Genomic DNA, 17,919 nt, shown 5'->3' with positions numbered 1-17,919 from the left:
CACGCCCATCTTCTTGTGTCACAAACGTGCACATATCAGGCCTTAGCATCTCAGGATGGGGAACGTCTTGAGCCCTCATTGTCAGTGTTTTAAGTGTGAATAACAACAAGCAGAGCCATAGGAGGAAAAACCACCTGGACGGGGACCGCATGGTATGCTAAGCCAGCCTGATGGGAGATGCACGTGCGGTGTCCCTGTCATGCTGTCAGGATGGACCCACAAGGACGCAGGATTTCATTCCAACAATCACAAAGCAGAAGTACCATCTACTTGTGACTGCCTCTTCATGGTCTTTAACCGCTTGTCTTTCCTCTACCCTTTGGGCAAAAGAGGTTTCTACAGACTCTATCCAAGTACTTCACCTTGAGGGACCAGAGGTACTACAAGTTGGTGGTTTATTTGACCCTAAATTCCTTAAAACACAGACATACCCACAATATTTTCTTAGTTGTAGGCTTCTGATAGCCTCAACAAAAGGTTGAACACTGCCAATTCTGACTTTTTACTTCTTTTGCTTTTGCCACAGGAGTAAAATATTTTAATTCTCTTTTTCTTATTTTGCCACTGCTTTCTTTCAAAAAAATTTTTTCATATTTACAGAAAATTCCTGGATACTCTAGGAACTTATCTATGTGCCAAATTAGAAACTACTGAAATGTCACACACTGAGAAGCTATATTTAGGTTACACTGAGACTTAACGTACCTGAGTAACGCAACCTTTTATAGTTTGGATAAATTTAATTCTCCATGCTATAATTTCCTCCTATATTCCACATGTAACTACATAAAGGGAGAAACAAATGCAGGGAGTAATTTGTTCAAAATTATGTGTTTCTCTTGGTAAGATTCCTGATATTTCCTTAGAAGTGTACTCAATCAGAAAACACACATTCCTAAGGTAAGAGCGAGGGGCAGTGGTGGAGGGAGTTCCACGTCTCCCCTGCCCAGGTGGCTGCCAGACAAAGCACACTGACAGAGCCTCAGGGCTATCTCAGGTTCCAAAACACACAGGAAGAAATTTTAGCATCTAAAAATCTTTAATGGTCATATAAATTTCTGTTTAATTTTTATCTATGATTTCAAATAGAGGTTCTCAGTACACATTAACCAGTGTATGTTCCTGAAAATGTTTTAAACTGAAATTTAATACTACTACTTTGCATGTGAGTGTTACTTTAAAAACTGTGAAGAATTTTCCTATTTTCTCCTTTTTACTCACAATGGGTACAGAGGAAAGACATTATCATTCCTTTTCTCCCCACTAAAAAACTAGAGCAGGGAATACTGACTTCTGAAGAAGCCAGCAGCTGTTAACGTGAGAACTGGGACCAGACCCAGCCCTCCCGACCGGCTGCCTGTGTCCTGCTGGTAGACAACCATTCTCACTGCTGATTCTGAAAAGGCTGTTGCTTTTAACCTCAACTTCATGCTGAGCAAGTGCCACTGGGGCCAAGTCCTGAGAAGTCAGTTTGGAATTCCTCTGACTCTGTCAAGTAGCCAATAATCTAGAAATACTTTGAGTCTGAGAAGCTGGCAGAGTATTTCATTCATTCATTTCACTTACCTATTTTCTAAACGTGGATTTTTCGGGTAAGAGGATAGATGTGGGAGGACGCCGTGCACCTGCCCTGTGCTCGATGATCAACGACTGCACAGGGAGGTGCAGCTTCCACGTCCCTGGATGCGGCTGACCCTGGTCCACCCCATTTGAATGGAGAACATACTGAACCATCTTGGCACTACATTCAAAGCAAGTAATTTACTTTGTGAATAATTTTTTATTGAAATGTTTAAAAATCTCAATCCACAGCTGAAAATGGATCAGGCAGATCTGGACCTCATGCTGTGCCTTCCACACCAGATGAATGTGGTGCAGTGAGTGGCGGGCTAGGGTGCAGGCAGAGAAACAGGACCCTTACTCACCCCCTCCACACAGCCCCCTGCTCATCCAATATGCTCCTTTCCTCTAACAATTCTCACTTCATCTCCTGTTTTACACTATTTCCAAACATCTTACCAATGCTTCCTAACTCTGTGCTTTTTTAAATACAGAGGATCCCATGTATCATGGAACCTACACACAAAGTAACGTGAACCACCCCAGAAATCTGAACGCCTATGGCAGAAAACCATATAAGCAGTAGTGATGAAAGCCTCCCCTTCCTAAGTGACTTCCAAAGTAAGGGCAAACTCACTCTAAAGTCCCCAGCCTTGTTTATTAGCATAATTAAAATTTCATTTAGGAGCATATTTTAGCATGAGGAGAAGAAAGCATGTAACCAGATACGGCTGCAAGTTTCTCTAATGAACAAGAACGCATTCCTCTACAAGCAGGAAACTCCTGAAATTACAGCTGTAGGAGACGTCTGGGATGTAAAGAATAGTAAAACCAAGGGTTTCACAAAACAGTAAAACCAACGCAACAAAGCAGCCCAGGAGCAGGAGTGGGGCTCTGTTCTGTCCCTCAGATGGACTCCATGGCCGAGATGCGCAAATAGAGAAATTCCAAAATAAAAAGGGCAGGGTTACTCAGCAGCCACTCAGACGTAAGGACAATGAGAATAACGCAGACGACTGCCCAGCAGGGCACTCACCTATGTGCGTCTGAGCCATGACGTCAGCCAGCCTGTGGGCGGCGCCACTCCCCCCACTCTGGGTGGAAGAGGAGGAGGTGGTGGAGGTGGTGGAGCCGTGGATGGCCTGGCTGATCCAGTGCTCCATGTTGATGCTGCCCTGGCTGGAGGTGGGGGTCCCCTGGGAGTCGCCCTGCACCGAGCCTTCGTCTTCCGAGCCAGAGGAGGTATCTGTGGGAGGGAGGTGATCAGCCGTGTATCACAGCCAAGAAGCCCCCCCAGGCTTAGTCCCTCTCCAAACACTGCGAACACAGACCTACCTCCCACACTAACTAATCGACGACCTTTGAACACTCTTGAAAAATTACACGCTTTTCAGATGACAAATTATTTTTCAGTGTAGTGAAGTCTTCATCCAAAACACCTTACATATATATGTCCAGAAAGTTTTGACATTACAATCTCAGACAAAGACATACTCACCAATTTCCTCCACTCAAGAGTTTAGGGGAGAAACCAAATGTTTTCTGTGTACTCAGACACCAAGCGAGAAGGCCAAGGTGGCGTTTTCTAAAAGACACTGAACTTTCAAGCGTTTCGAAGTGTGATGCTCTGTAGCCCTTCTTTATACCGAGGTGTTTCTCTGAGTCATGTGCTATTTTAAGTTCCGTGTGAGTGTGGCAGGTCTCATCCTCCTGCCTCTCCCAATGAATGACCTGGACTTCTCTACCAACCTACATCTAAAGACTCTGCCTCCTCCTTTCGGGAGGACAGTAAATCACCACACTACATTCTGTGATCAAACTAAATGCATTTACTTTTATATTTGTTCCTTATAAAATTTTTTCATTATTTATTTGATTTATTTTGCTATCTATGAAAACTGTGTACCTTGGATTGAGCAAAAACATGTCACTTTTTGCATTAAAATTAATGGAAATAGTACTCATTTAATAACTTTTCACCTAGAAGCAAGGTTTTCAAGAACGAATCGTTGTATACTTGTTATTTAAACTTCAATGTAAGAATGACATTCAGGATCGTACATATAGGTGAGTTATGTGAGATGCCAGGAGGAAAAAAGGATGAGAGTAGCTCTAGAATATTTACTGAGAAAAAAATGAAAGGGTAATTTGTCTTAAATCAAGACATAGGACTTTTTCTTTTTTTAATGTTAATTTTGCTGTTTATTCACTCATTCATCCATCAATACTTATTAAGCACTTACTAATGTATTAGGTACTGTTCTTTTTTTTTAATTAATTTTTATTGGAGTACGGTTGATGTAAATTTTACAAGGACTTTTTCTTTAACACAGCAATATTTGTAAAGTATATTTACATTGCATTTTATTATCATTGTGATGTGACCTACGCTGTCCAGAAATTTTTTACAAGTTTATCTATTAGAAATTTGTTACAGAAGCAACAATAATATTAGAAGGCCAACAGATTCTCTTCCCTTGTCCTTCCCTTTAAAATAACTTAGAATTATAATTTACATAAAAATAAAATTTATATTTTTGGAATTCAGACCTAAGAATTTTTTCAATTTTTTTTGAAATTGTGGTAAAATACACATAACATAAATTTTACCATTTTAACCATTTTTAAGTGTACAGTTCAGTGATATTAAATACATTCATAATGTTGGACAACCCTCCCCATAACTCATTTCACCACTATCCATCCACATAACTCATTTCATCTTGTAAAACTGAAACTCTGTCCCCATCTAACAGTAACTCTCCATTGCCCCTTCCCCCCCATCCCCTGACAACCACCACTCTACTTTCTCTCAGTGTAATTCTGACTACTCTAAGTACCTCATGTAAGTGGAATCGTACTTTTGTCTTTCTGTGACTGGCTTATTTCACTTGGCATAATGTCCTCAAGGTTCATCCACTTTGCAGCATGTGTCAGAATTTCCTTCCTTCTTAAGGCTGAATAACATTCCATGATATGTACAGACCACATGTTGTTATCCATTCATCTGCTGTGGACACTTGGGTTGCTTCCATGTGTTCGCTGTTGTGAATAATGCTGCTGTGAACATAGGTATATAAATATCTCTTTGAGAGTCTCCTTTAAATTCTTTTGGGTATGTACTCTGAAGTGGAATTACTGGAGCATATAGTAAATTCTATTTTTAATTTTTTGAGGAACTGCCATTCTGTTCTCCATAGAGGCTGCACCTCTATGCACCTCATTTCCACCAAGAGTGCATAAGGGTTCCAATTTCTTCACATCCTTACCAACACTTGTAATTTTGTTCCTTTTTTTTTTTTTTTTTTTGATAGTAACCATCCTCATGGGTGTGAAGTTGTATCTCTTTGTAATTTTGATTTGCATTTCCCTAATGATCAGTGATGCTGAGTATCTTTAAGTGTAATTATTGGCCATTTGTATATCTTCTTTGGAAAAATATCTATTCAAGTCCTCAGACTTAAGACTTCTGAGAAATGTATACACCCGTATATCCATACAGAAAATTACCACCGCCCCAAAAGTTTTCTCATGCCCCTTTACAAATCAATCTTTCATTTCCCACCCCATCTTTTCATAAGAAAACTATAGAACAATATCATTCATGATATAGACACTAAAATCCTCAAAAATATTAGCAAACATTATCAAGCAACATATAAAATGACCAAGTGGTAACCAGGATTACACATACGAACATGAATTAAGGTTAATTTGACATTCAAAAATGAGTTGTTATATACCATATTAGTAGAATAAAGAGAAAAAAAAAAGTAAGTTAACCTTAAAAGTCAGAAAAAGTATTTCACAAAACCTAACACCCACTCATGATAAAGCCTCTCAACAATGCAGGAATGGAAGGAAACTTCCTCAACCTGATGAAAGGCATTCATGAAAACCCACAGCTAACACTGTATATACTGGTAAAAGACTGAATACATTTCCCCTAAGATAAGAACAAGGCAAGAATGTCCCCTCTTGCCACTTCTATTCAACGTTATCCAGCAGGTTCTGGCCAGTGAACCACAGGGAAAAGAAAAAATTAAAGGCATCCAGATTAGAAAGGAAGTTGTAAAACGGTCTTTATTCACAGATGACATGATCTTATATGCAGGAAATTCTAAGGAACACATGGAAAAATTCTTGAATTAATAAATGAGTTAGCCCCTTCTGCCATGTAAGGACACAGTGAGAACATGACCGACTATGAGGAAGAAGGCTCTCACCAGACACTGAATCTGCCAGCACCTGGATATTCTCAGCATCCAGAACTACCTTTACATTGACAAAGTCATCAATGTGCCCAGCTAATTTTCCAGTTATCCTTGAAGTGGGGGGTGGGGGGGACTTAATCAAAATTTGTTGAGTGGAGCTTCCAAGAAAGTTCTTTAGTGGGGACTGCCTCTGCTGCGAGGACTAAAAGACAGTGGGACAAGATGAATTTCTGCAGTGGGACAAGCACACACAGAGTGAGAGAACCAAGATATCTCTTATCAAAGCAGATATGCATCAATGTTCTCCCACACCCTTTTCTGGCTGGACAGACCGCAAATTATTCCCACCTCCCAGGGAACAAGCACACGTTTATCTAGCAGTCAGAAGTCAAAATCCAGCCATCCAATCAGTTAGCATGCGTTGTCACTATGGCAGCTGAAAAGAGCTGCACAGTTATACATCTGACTTCTTAAATTCACAGGACCACCAAAAAAAGATATGAAATATCTTTATAAGATATTAGCACTGAACAAAAAGGGAATGAAATTAAGAAAACAATTCCATTCATGACAGCATCAAAAAGGATAAAACACTTAGCAATATATCTAACAAAAAATTAAGACAATACCTAGTAAAATCCCAGAAGGCATTTTTTTAAAGAAATTGAAAGCTTATTCTAAAATTTATTTGGAAATGCAAAGGCCTGAGAATAGTCAAAATAATTTTGAGGAAGATGGAGGACTTCATTACCTGATACTAAAACTTACTATGAAGTTACAGTAATCAAGATAGTGATATTAGCACAAGAATAGGCATATATTTCAATGGAACAGAAGTGAACCCAGAAATATAGTCTTACATTTATGGTCATGGTCAATTTATTTTTGACAAAGGTCCCAAGATAATTCAATGAGAAAAAGATCATCTTTTCAACAAATGGGCTGGGCAACTGAATATTCACGTATCAAAAAACCAAACCAAAATAAAAAACATAGATCCTTACCTCATGCCATAAATAAAAATTAATTCAGAATGGATCACAGGCCTAAGTGAAAGAACTGAAACGATAAAATTTCTAAAACTTCCCAAAGCACAATCCATAAAATAACTGATGAATTGAACTTCATCAAAATGGAAAACTCTTAAGCTATGGGTAACATAACAAGTCACCACTAATTCACTGGCTTACAACACTGCACATATTTATTATCTTAACAGTTCTGGAGGTCAGAAGTCTAAGATCAAAGTGTTGGCAGGGTTTTATTCCTTCTGGAGGCTTCAAGGGAGAATCCACTCCTTTACCTTTTCTACCTTCTTAGAGCCCACCTGTGTCACCAGCTCATGGCCCCTTCATCGATCTTTAAAGTGTATCACTCCAACCTCTGGTTCACTGTCTTTTTTTTTTTTTTTTTTACTTTGATACTCTTCCCTAAGGACCTTTTATCCTCCAGTTTTACTGAAATATAATTGATATATATCACTGTATAAGTTTAAAGTGTACAGCATAATCATTTGACTTACATATATTAGGAAATAATTACCATAGTAAGTTTAGTTAGCATCCATCATCTCATATAAATAGAAAAAACAAAAAAATTTCTTCCTTGTGATGAGAACTCTTAAATTTTACTCTCTTAACAACTTTCACATAGATCATATAGCAGAGTTAACTATAGTTATATTGTACATCACATCCCTAGTACTTATAACAAGAAGTTTTTGCCTTTTGACCACCTTCCTCCAATTCCCTCTCCCACCAATCCCTGCCTCACAAATCTGATCTTTTTCTATGAGTTTTTTTTTTTTTAAGATTCCACATGTGACTGACATTACATAGTATTGTATTTATCATTCTCTGCCTGAATAGAGACTTCTTTGATTACAGTGGGCCCACCTGGTTAATCCAGGATAACTGCCCTATCTCAAGATGCTTAACTTAATCATAACTGCAAAGTCTTTTTTTACAATGTAAGGTAATATATTCACAAGTTCTAGAAATTAGGACATGGATATCTTTGGAGGGGGCCATAATTCTCTCCACCGCAGACAACATTAAGAAAAGACAAACTACAGTTTGCAAATTGTATACCTGATAAAGAACTTGTATTCAGATTATATAAAGAACTCTTAACCAGTGAGAAGACAGACAACTCATTTTAAAAATGGGCAAAAAATCTGGACATTTCACCAGTGAATATATACAAATGGCTAACAAGCACACGAAAAGATGCTTAGCATCATTAGTCATTAGGGAAATGAAAATTAAAACCATAGTGAAATACTATTTCATATCCACTAGAATGACTATTAAAAAAAAATAAGGACAATACCAAGTGTTGGTGAGGATGCTGAGAAACTGGAATCTTTATACATTGCTGGTCAGAATATAACATGGTATAGCCATTATGGAAACAATTTGACAGTTTCTTAAAAGTCAAACATAAACTAACCATAAGACTCATGAATTCCACTCCTAGGAGTCTACCCAAGATAAATGAAATTATATATATATACACAAATATATGCACATAAATGTTGATAGCAGCATTATTCATAATAGCTGAAAAGTGGACACAAGCTAAATATCCACCAACTAGTGACTGGATAAACAAAATGTGGCATATCTATCTAATAGAATACAATTCTGCAATAAGAATGAATGAACTACTGATGCTACAAAATGGATGCCCAAAAACATGCTAAAGAAGATACAGAAGGATATATTTTATTATTCATTTACAAAATGTCTAGAATATTCTTAGAGGTGTATAAATCAGATCAAATGCTCCCTAGGCCTGGGTGTGAGAATGGGAATTAACTGCAAATGGGCACAAGGAAACTTTTTGGGGGGATGGAAATGCTTTAAAACTGGGCTGTACCAATAGTTGCACAATCTATATATTTACTACAAGTCATTAAATTATACACTTACAATGCGCTAATTTTATGGGATGTAAATTATACCTCAAGAATGGTATTAAAAAGGAATGTGTTTTCCGCAATAGTTGGGCATAATATTCTGTAAGTATCAACTGCATAAAGTTGGTTGACAGTGTTGTTTTGACAACTTTCTTACGATTATTTAAGAAGAATATTTTAAGAATCTCCAATTATTATTTTTGGTTTTTCTATTTTTCCCTTCATTATGCCAGTTTCTGCCTTCTAAATTATAATGCTCTGTTTTTAGGTATGAATAAATACCTAAAAAAAATGAATAAATATTCATTGTTATAACTTCCTGGTGAATCGCTCATTTTCCAATATGCAATGTTCCTCTTTATATCTGGTACTACTTTGTCCTGCTGTCTACTTTGTCTGATATTAATATAGACTTGTTCACCTTCCTATCCTTTATGTTTACATTGTATATTTTTTCATCATTTTATTTTTAACTATCCTTGTTTTTATATTCAAATGTGTCTCTTGTAGACAACATATAGATGTATCTTCCTGTTTTATTCAGTCTGACAATCTCTATCTTTTAAGTGGGCGTTTGGTCCATTTACATTTATTGTATTAATTGATACGAGTGAGTTTACATCTAACATTTTGCTATTTGTTTTCCATTCATTCCTCCTATTTTAATCTCTGTTGATTTTTCCCACCTTTGTTTCTATTAACCAAATATTTTTTAAGAGTTTCATTTTATGTCCTCTATTAAATTCTTACCTATACCTCTTCTCATTTTTTTTAGTGGTTACTTTAGGGCTAAGAATATGAATCCTCAATGGGTCCATATGGGGTCAATACTGTAACTGTCTGCTCTTCAAATCTGACACTACAAACTTTCTCTCCCATCTCACATCACACCTGACACTATTCATTTCGTTCTTTCCATTTTCTGCTTCCTACTTCATAACCATACAACAGTATAATTCCATTCACCTGGCCTTGTCTTTTGTGCAATTGTTGTTTTAAAGAAAATTACAAGAAAAAGCATAGAATTTTATGTTTACCCAGCTATTTACTGTTTCCAGTGTTCTTCTTTCCTTTTCATAGATGTAAATTTTTAGCTGGTATCATCTCCCATCAGCCTAAACAACATCTGTTAGTATGTTTGCAGTTCTGCTGGCACCATATTCTCTGAGCTTTCAGGTGTCTCATTATGCCTTTTTTTCACCCTCGTTTATGAAGGATATTTTCACTGAATATGAATTGACAGTTTCAGTTTTTTCCTTTTGGTACTTTATAAAAATGTCTTCTCATTGTCTTCTGGCCCTTACTGCATCTTCACATAAGTATTCATAATTCATATGACTGTTCATCTGTATGCAATGTATCTGTTTTCCTTTGATGACTTTCAAGATTTCCTCTTAATCTTTGGATTTCAGCACTTTGACTATTATTAACTTAGGGATGATTCTTTTCATACGTAATCTGCGTGGCATTCACTGAACTTCTGGAACCTGTGAGGTGGTGTTTTATATCAATCTGAGAAGTTTGTGGCCCTTATTTCCTTAAGTAGTTTTTCTTCCCTTTTCTCACTCTCTTTTCCTTCTTGGATTCCAATTATAAGTATGTTAACATTGTATCACAGATGCTTGAGGTTCTGTTAATTTTTCTTTTATCTTTTGACTCCTCATTCTTCAGTTTGGTTAATTTCTCTTGATCTCTCTCCAAGTTCAGAGACTCTTTTATCCTACTTCTCCAATCTGATGCTAAGCTGATCTAGTAAAATATCATTTCTGTATTATATTTTTCATTTCTAGAGTTTCTATTAATTTTTAAAATATTTTTTTCCTTTCTCTGATCAGCTCAAGTATTAAGATAATATTTTCATTTAGTTCTTTGACATATTTTCATTTGATTCCCTGAATGAGGTCCACTGCCTAAAAGCAGTCATCTCATTTGTTTTGTGCAGTTTTATAGTTGTTTATGGTGTATGGGTTAGTCTGGTAAGTTATTTCATTATGGCTGGAAGCAAAAGTACTGACAAATTCTTCTTATATTTTTGTATGTGAAAAATAAAGCAAAGTTTCATCTATAGAAGACTGGCATTGCAACAATCCTAATCATATCTTTTCCAGAAACTATGATACTAGTCAGCAACCAGTCACTTCATGCAGAGAATATAAACTTCAGGAATATTCTCTGAAGAAAACTGGACACAAAATTAGTTCTAACAAATGCTATCAGCAACCAAGGAAAACAGAGTGAGAGAAAATGAAGCTGAGCCAAGATTTTGTTCAAGCAAGTACAGTTACAAATATGCAGACTACTGATAAGCACAAAATAGCTTATGAATGAAAATTTTTATGATGATGGTGTTGGTATTTATGATTGTACAAAACTATCCCATGTGATACTGTTACTAGGACTCCTGAATGACAGTTTACAAAATGTATTATATGGTGTACATGAAAATGCTAACCAAACAATTAAATGCAAATGTTGCACCAAAAATGACATTCATTTCCAATAACATTCTTTTATATTTTGCAAAGACCTTTGTACAAGGTTCGTTCTCCTGAAAGTTTTGTCATTCATCACGCATGACACAACACTCATGAGGATGGATTTGACATGTGAAAAAGCACATAAACAAATAATCACATTGCACCTTGTACTTTAGACTCAATGTTTCCCATAAAAAGTGGCTCAGAAAAATGTCCATCTCCCTGAGTACTGTCTAGTTCCAAAGAGTTGGCTAAAATATATTTTAAGTGGGGTTTGTTATTCTTGTAAGTCCATTCTGTTTGTTGTATAAACACATACAAAAATTTTTCACCACTTATAAATTTTGGCAAATTATAACCATAAACTAAATAGGATTAAGTATATTAATTATGCTGATTTAAAAATACTCCAATACTACATGCTGTGGCTCAACAAAAAGGAAGGAAACTGGCAAAAAGGACACCCTTTCCTATTAGAATATTATATTCTTGAGATAAAGAACATTTGTGGTATTATCTGTTAAGACAAAACAAAACAACTAAGTTTTATATTATTTAAGTTTTGTCTTACAAAGCTCAGGACTTTCACTTTTAAAGGCATGTTAAGTTGAAGACTTAAGAGTTGTTTGAAGCAGTATTGGACATACTTGACCACATCTGTGAGTTGAAGTGTGTGCTTCTATTACCCTCACTGTTTGCAAACACTCATGACTAACTTCAAAAGACTCCAAAAAATGCTATGTATGTTCAACTATTCTTACTGCACCTTAAATTTCTCTTATGAACAAAGGGGTGTGCCAGGTAACTTAGATCTGCAGAAAAGAGTGGCAACAACGACATGAATAATGTTGGAACCAGAAACACACATACACAAAAATCAAGTAAATTAGGTTCAATCTTTCATGTTTCTAATAGATACCTGGACGTTTAACTTCATGTTTCACTTCAGTTTTGAAGATCACGAGATACAGATTATAATTATTTGGGTAGAGTTAAGTAGAGATCTTAGGTAGTTATATAAAATTCAAGATTAAACAAAAGCAGAAATATAAATGGGATATTACCTTCAACCATTTAGATCAGGGGTTGGCAGGCCTGTGGACCAAACCCTCTGCCTGTTTTTGTGACTAAAGTTTTATTGACACATAGCCATGCCTTTCACTGACATGTTGCCCATGGCTGCTTCAGCACCACAACAGCAGAGCAAGCAGCTGTGATACCCCAAAATACTACCTGTACTTCACAGGAAAAATTGATGACACCAGATTTAAGTAACTGCCTAAATTTTTCAATTCATTCAATTTCTTAACAGAACATTACAAACTACTGACATTTTAAAGACTTGAGAATATGCATACACCAGTCTAAGCAGAAGAGAAATTCAGCTTTGGTTAGAAGGATGGATGTACAAACTCTTCTCTTGCTTTGTGAAGAATTAAATAAAATTTTATAGGATTTTTAAAAAAAGTCTGTATCATATTTATGAGTCTAAATGAAAAGTTTAAAAACACTTATTTATATAGACATATACATAATCATGCCAATTTTCTTTCCAAGTTTTATTTAGAGCGTATTTACTATTTCTGGACTTCTGGTTCTCAAAATCTGAATTATAGCACCATGATTTTGAAAGTTAAAAAGATCGCAGTTGCTGGCTCTGACTTCATGAAGCAGACGGGGCCTGCTGCTCACCTGGGGGTGTGTAGGCGTCCATCGAGGTCTGCACAACCAAGGACCTGCGTTTGGAAGGCATAGGCACTGCCATCTTCCTTTCTTTGTGTTTAGCGAGCGCAGCCTGGACAGCTTCTGTATGGACGTCTGAAACAAAGCAAGAGCTCAATCACTCCATTGTTCAGGGACAGCCCGAAGGCCCCAAGCTTTTCTGCTTTCTTTCTGGTCCTGTGAAAGAGTTTATCATCCTACAGAAACTGTCACAAATGGATGAGTGGGGAAGGAAGGAAAATAAGTGTAAACCTGCTAGTTTGAAAGCTCCAGGAAAAAGCCATTCAAATTCATTCGTAGACTTTTAACTGTTCATTTTATTACCCTAGATCTGTATAATCAGATACTAGATGTAAATCTCTGTGATTTTTCTTTTCTTAGAGTGAAAGGACCTTGATCTTCAAATATTTCTTCACGGGTCACATTTTCAAGCTTCTTAATTCATTTCAATGTTCTCTTAAGGGAAGTATGCACACCTTACAGGCTGTAAGGTAATGATTTTAGCTAACACTTTCCAAACATCAGTTATGGGGCAGTCACTATGTTAGGTATTTTGTGTATATTAACCCATTACATTAACTCCACAAATGATTTTTTACTGCCTATTTTGTAAGGTGGTGTCCTCAGGGCTTGGCATGGAGAATTAGGTGGACAAGGTACTGTGTCTCATGCAGCTCACTTTCTAAAGGGTTAAAGACAGACAACAGACAATCAAAGGGGGTAAAAATGAAAATAAGATAAAAAGATTGAGTACCTACTTAACTGTGAAGCCAGGGAAGAGCTCTCTTACTGTGAAATCTGAATAGTAAGATGAGAATCTCCAAGACAGAGGGAAAAGCCAGCTCAAAGGCCCTGCACTGTGAATGACGATGGTGCTGGCACAATGCACACAACAACAGCAGAGGGACTCACCAGGATGAGGGCTTTACAGGAGTGGTACAGAGCTTGGCTTCCATTCTAACTTAGACAGGGAAGCATGGGGGAAGAAGGGTGAGCATGATTGACATGATCTGATTGCGTTTTGGAGGGCTCATTCTGGATGCTGTGAAGGAAACTGCAGGAGAATCAGAGTAGGAGCCAGGAAACCAGTTAGAAGTCTGCAGTCAGGATACTACTACACCCACAATCTTCTACATGCTCTGTGGAGAAGCCACTCTTATTATTCCCATTTCACAAATGAGAAAGCAAAGGTATGAAGCTCTCCCAGTGTCATGTAACTGGTGAGTAGCATTGACAGGGTTTGAACCCAGATGTGAGTACCTCCTGGGCCCACACCCTTCACCACTAACCACCCTATTCTCTAGCTGTTCCTAGGAAAACTCCACCCTGTTAACATTTTAGAGTGGGGGTAAATATAGGCCAGCCCTTGGGCCAGATGCAGCCTGCAGTCTCTTTGTAATAATGTTTCACTGGAACAGAGACACACTCATTTATATGTGTATTGTCTATGGCTGCTTCCATACTATAAAAGCAGGGCTGAGCAGTTGTGACAGAGACCATAATGGCTAAAAATATTTTCTATCTGGCCCTTTACAGAAAATACCTGCCAACACTTGTTTTAGAGCATATCACATACCAAACACAATGAATTTATTTATTATTTTATTTTGTTCAGATTGTGTATGCACTTCTCTTTTCTCCTCAACTAGACTCAAAGTACTTTAAGACAAAAACTTAGTTTCTGGTCATTCTTTTTCTTAAACTCCTAGATTAAAAACTGATGACTGAATGACTTGTATTCACGTTACTGAATAAAACTAAAGGGCTCATCAATGAGGTGAGAGTACACTAATTCTCCACATATCAAACACTTTGTTTTATATATTTCTCCTTTTGAACTTTTTGGATGTAATTTCAAATTTACAGAAAATCTGAAAGAATAGTACAGAACTCCCGTATAACTTTTACCCAAACTCACCACTTACATTTGACCCCATTGCTTTCTTTATGTATGTTTTCCCTAATCATCTGAAAATAAATTGCAGGTACCATGTTCCTCTATACCTAAATATTTCAAAGTATTTCCTAAAAATAGAGATATTCTCTTACATAATGTAAATTCTCAAAATCAGGAAATTTAACAATGATATACTATTATCTAATTCAAAGTCCATGTTCAAATAGTGCCAATTATCCCAGTAACTTCCTTTGCAGTTATTTTGTCTTCCTAGTCTATGATCCAATCCAGGACCACGGACGCACGCATTTATCAGATTTTCTTTGCCCTCCTAGATCTGGACCAGTTTCCCAGCTTCTGCATCTCGTGAAACTGGCCATTTTAAAGAATACAGGCCAGTTATTTTGTAGATTGTCTTCAACTTGGATTTTCTGATGTTTCCTCATGATTAGATTCAGACCATGCATTTCAGTGGGGGTTCCACAGAAGTCTGTCCTCTACTGATGGTGTTAACTTTGGTCCTTGGTTAAGATGGTGCCCATCAAGTTCTTCCAAAGTAAAGATGTTACTTTTCCCACTATGTAAGATTCTGTTTAAATTTCAAGAAACTGCCAAAGTGATTATAATATTTAACATCCACATCACCAATATATGAGATTCTAGTCCTGCCACCAGCACTTGGTACAATCTTTTCTACAGTAGGTGTTCTCATGATAGTGAAGTAGAATCATGAAGTTTAATTTACATTTACCTGATGGCTTATGTTGAGCACCTTTCCTGGACTTCTTGGACATCTGCATATCATCTGTTGTGAAGTATATGTCCAAGTTTTTGAGCTGCCTTTTTATTACTGATTTATACTAGTTCTTTATATATTATAGATACAAGCTTTTTTAAAAGATATATGTTTTGAAAATACTCATCCCAAGTCTATGGCTCAACTTTCAAACCCTTAATAGTGTGCTTGATGAGGAGAAATTTTTCATTTTCATGAGATTCACTTTGCTATCTTTTCCTCTCTAGCTAGTGCTTTTTGAATCCTGCCTATAAATTTTTGCCTACCCCAAGGTTCAAAAAATACACTCCTTTGTTTTCTTTGGGAAGCTTTATACTTTTACCTTTTACTTTTAGGTCTAGGTACCATCTCAAGTTAATTTTTCTAACTAGTGGAAGTGGAGGTTGGTGTTCACATTTTCCCACATGCTTATCTAATTTTTCAAGTACCATTTGTTGTAAAGATTTTCCTTTCCTTATTAAATTGCCCTAGCTCCTTTGTCAAGTATCACCTAAACATGTGTGTATGGGTATAATTTTGAACTCTCCATCTGGTACAGTAAATTCATTTGTCTATCCTTCTGCTAGTTCTATACTACGTTGATTAGTTATATATTTTTTTCAGTTAGAGTGTTTACAAAACAACATATAAGATTCACCCTCCCAACAATTTTCAGGTGGTCAGCACAATACTGTCAACCACATGTACATGATTGTGCAACAGACCCCAGAAGTCCCCATCCATCCTGCATGACTGAAACTCTACATCCACCTAACAGCAACTCACCACCTCCCTGCCCCCAATCCTGAGCAACCACCATTCTACTTTCTGTTTCTATGAGTTTACTATTTTAGATACCTCATACAAGTGGAATCACACAGTATTTGTCTTTTTGTGACTGGCTTATTTCTCACAGCAAAATGTCCTCAAGAATATGCTGTAGAATATGTCATAATTTCCTTTCCTTTTAAGGCTCAGTAGTATTCCACTATATATACACACCATATTTTCTTTATCCATTCATCCACTGATGGATATTTAAGTTGCTCCGACCTCCTGGCTATTGTGAATAATGCTGCTATGACTCTTGGTGTAGCAATATCTGTTCGAATCCCTGCTTTAAATTATTTTGGATATATATCCAAATAGAATTCATAAATCATATGGTGGTTCTATTTTTTATTTTTTGAGGAAGCTCCATACTGTTTTCCATAGCTGCTGCACCATTTTACATTCCTACCAACAGTGCACAAGGGTTCCAATTTCTCTACATACTCACCACCATTCGTTTTCTGTTTAAGAAAATTTTTTATAATGGCCATCCTAATGGGTGTGAGTGGTATCTCACTGTGGTTTTGAGTTGCATTTTCCTGATAATTAGTAATGTTGAACATCTGTTAATGGACTTATAGGCCATTTGTATATCTTCCTTGGAGAAATGTCTATTAAAGTTTTTTGCCCATTATTAAATTGGGTTATTTATTGTTATTGAGTTGTAGGAGTTATTTATATATTCTGGATATTAACCCATGATCAGATGTATACAAGAGGATATGTTCTTCAATTTCATAGGCTGCCTTTTCCCTCTATTGTTTCTTTGCTGCAAAGAAGTTTTAAGTATGATGTAGTCCCACGTGTCTAATTTTGCTTTTGTTGCCTGTGCTTTTGGTGTCATATTCAAGAAATCACTGCCAAATCCAATGTCATGAAGCTTTCCCCCTATGTTTTCTTCTAAGAATTCTACAGTGTCAGGTCTTACATTTAGGTCTATAATCTATTTTGAGTTAATTTTTGTATATGGTGTAAGATAACGGTCCAACCTCTTTCTTTTGCAAAACAAAATCCAATTTTCCCAACACTGTTTGTTGAAGAGACTATCTTTTCCCCACTGTGCAGCTTTAGCAGCCTTGTCCAAGATCATCTGACCATATACACAGAGTGTATTTCTGGGCTTTCTATTCTATTCTATTATTCTACATGCCTGTCTTTATGCCTGTACCACAGTGTTTTGATTACTGTACCTTTGTAATTTATATTGAAATCAGGAATTGTGAGGCCTCCATTTTGTTGTTCTTTCTCAAGATTGTTTTGCTTATTTGAGGTCCTTTGAGATTCCATATGAATTTTAGAATTTTTTCATTTCTGCAAAAAATGCCATTGGGATATTGATAAGGAAGATTATTGTAGTTTTATCATAAATTTTGAAATTAGGTAGTGCAAGTCCTCCAACTTCGTTCTTTTCAAGTTTGTTTTGGCTATCCAGATTTGATCTCATTTTCATGGAAATTTTAGAAACACTCTGTCAATTTCTACAAAAACTCTGTTGGGATTTTGATTAGATTCATGTTAAATCT

General features: G+C 36.6%; 1 protein-coding gene across 6 annotated transcripts in view; it reads right to left on the bottom strand.

Moving 5' to 3' along the window:
• Positions 1-17,919, bottom strand: part of DIP2C (disco interacting protein 2 homolog C) — a 363,587-nt gene that overhangs the window by 135,034 nt on the left and 210,634 nt on the right. For all 6 annotated transcript variants that reach the window (XM_061179712.1, XM_061179713.1, XM_061179714.1 and 3 more), the window contains 2 exons: positions 12,864-12,989; positions 2,597-2,806 (listed from right to left, as the gene is read on the bottom strand). In XM_061179712.1, the coding sequence (XP_061035695.1) occupies positions 2,597-2,806; positions 12,864-12,989 (336 nt within the window). The remainder of the gene's footprint in view (positions 1-2,596; positions 2,807-12,863; positions 12,990-17,919) is intronic.

The sequence above is a fragment of the Eubalaena glacialis genome, chromosome 2 (genome assembly GCF_028564815.1).
Source record: "Eubalaena glacialis isolate mEubGla1 chromosome 2, mEubGla1.1.hap2.+ XY, whole genome shotgun sequence".
NCBI lineage: Eukaryota > Metazoa > Chordata > Mammalia > Artiodactyla > Balaenidae > Eubalaena > Eubalaena glacialis.
Note: the sequence above shows the minus strand (reverse complement) of the source record. Positions and strands in the feature narration are given on the sequence as shown.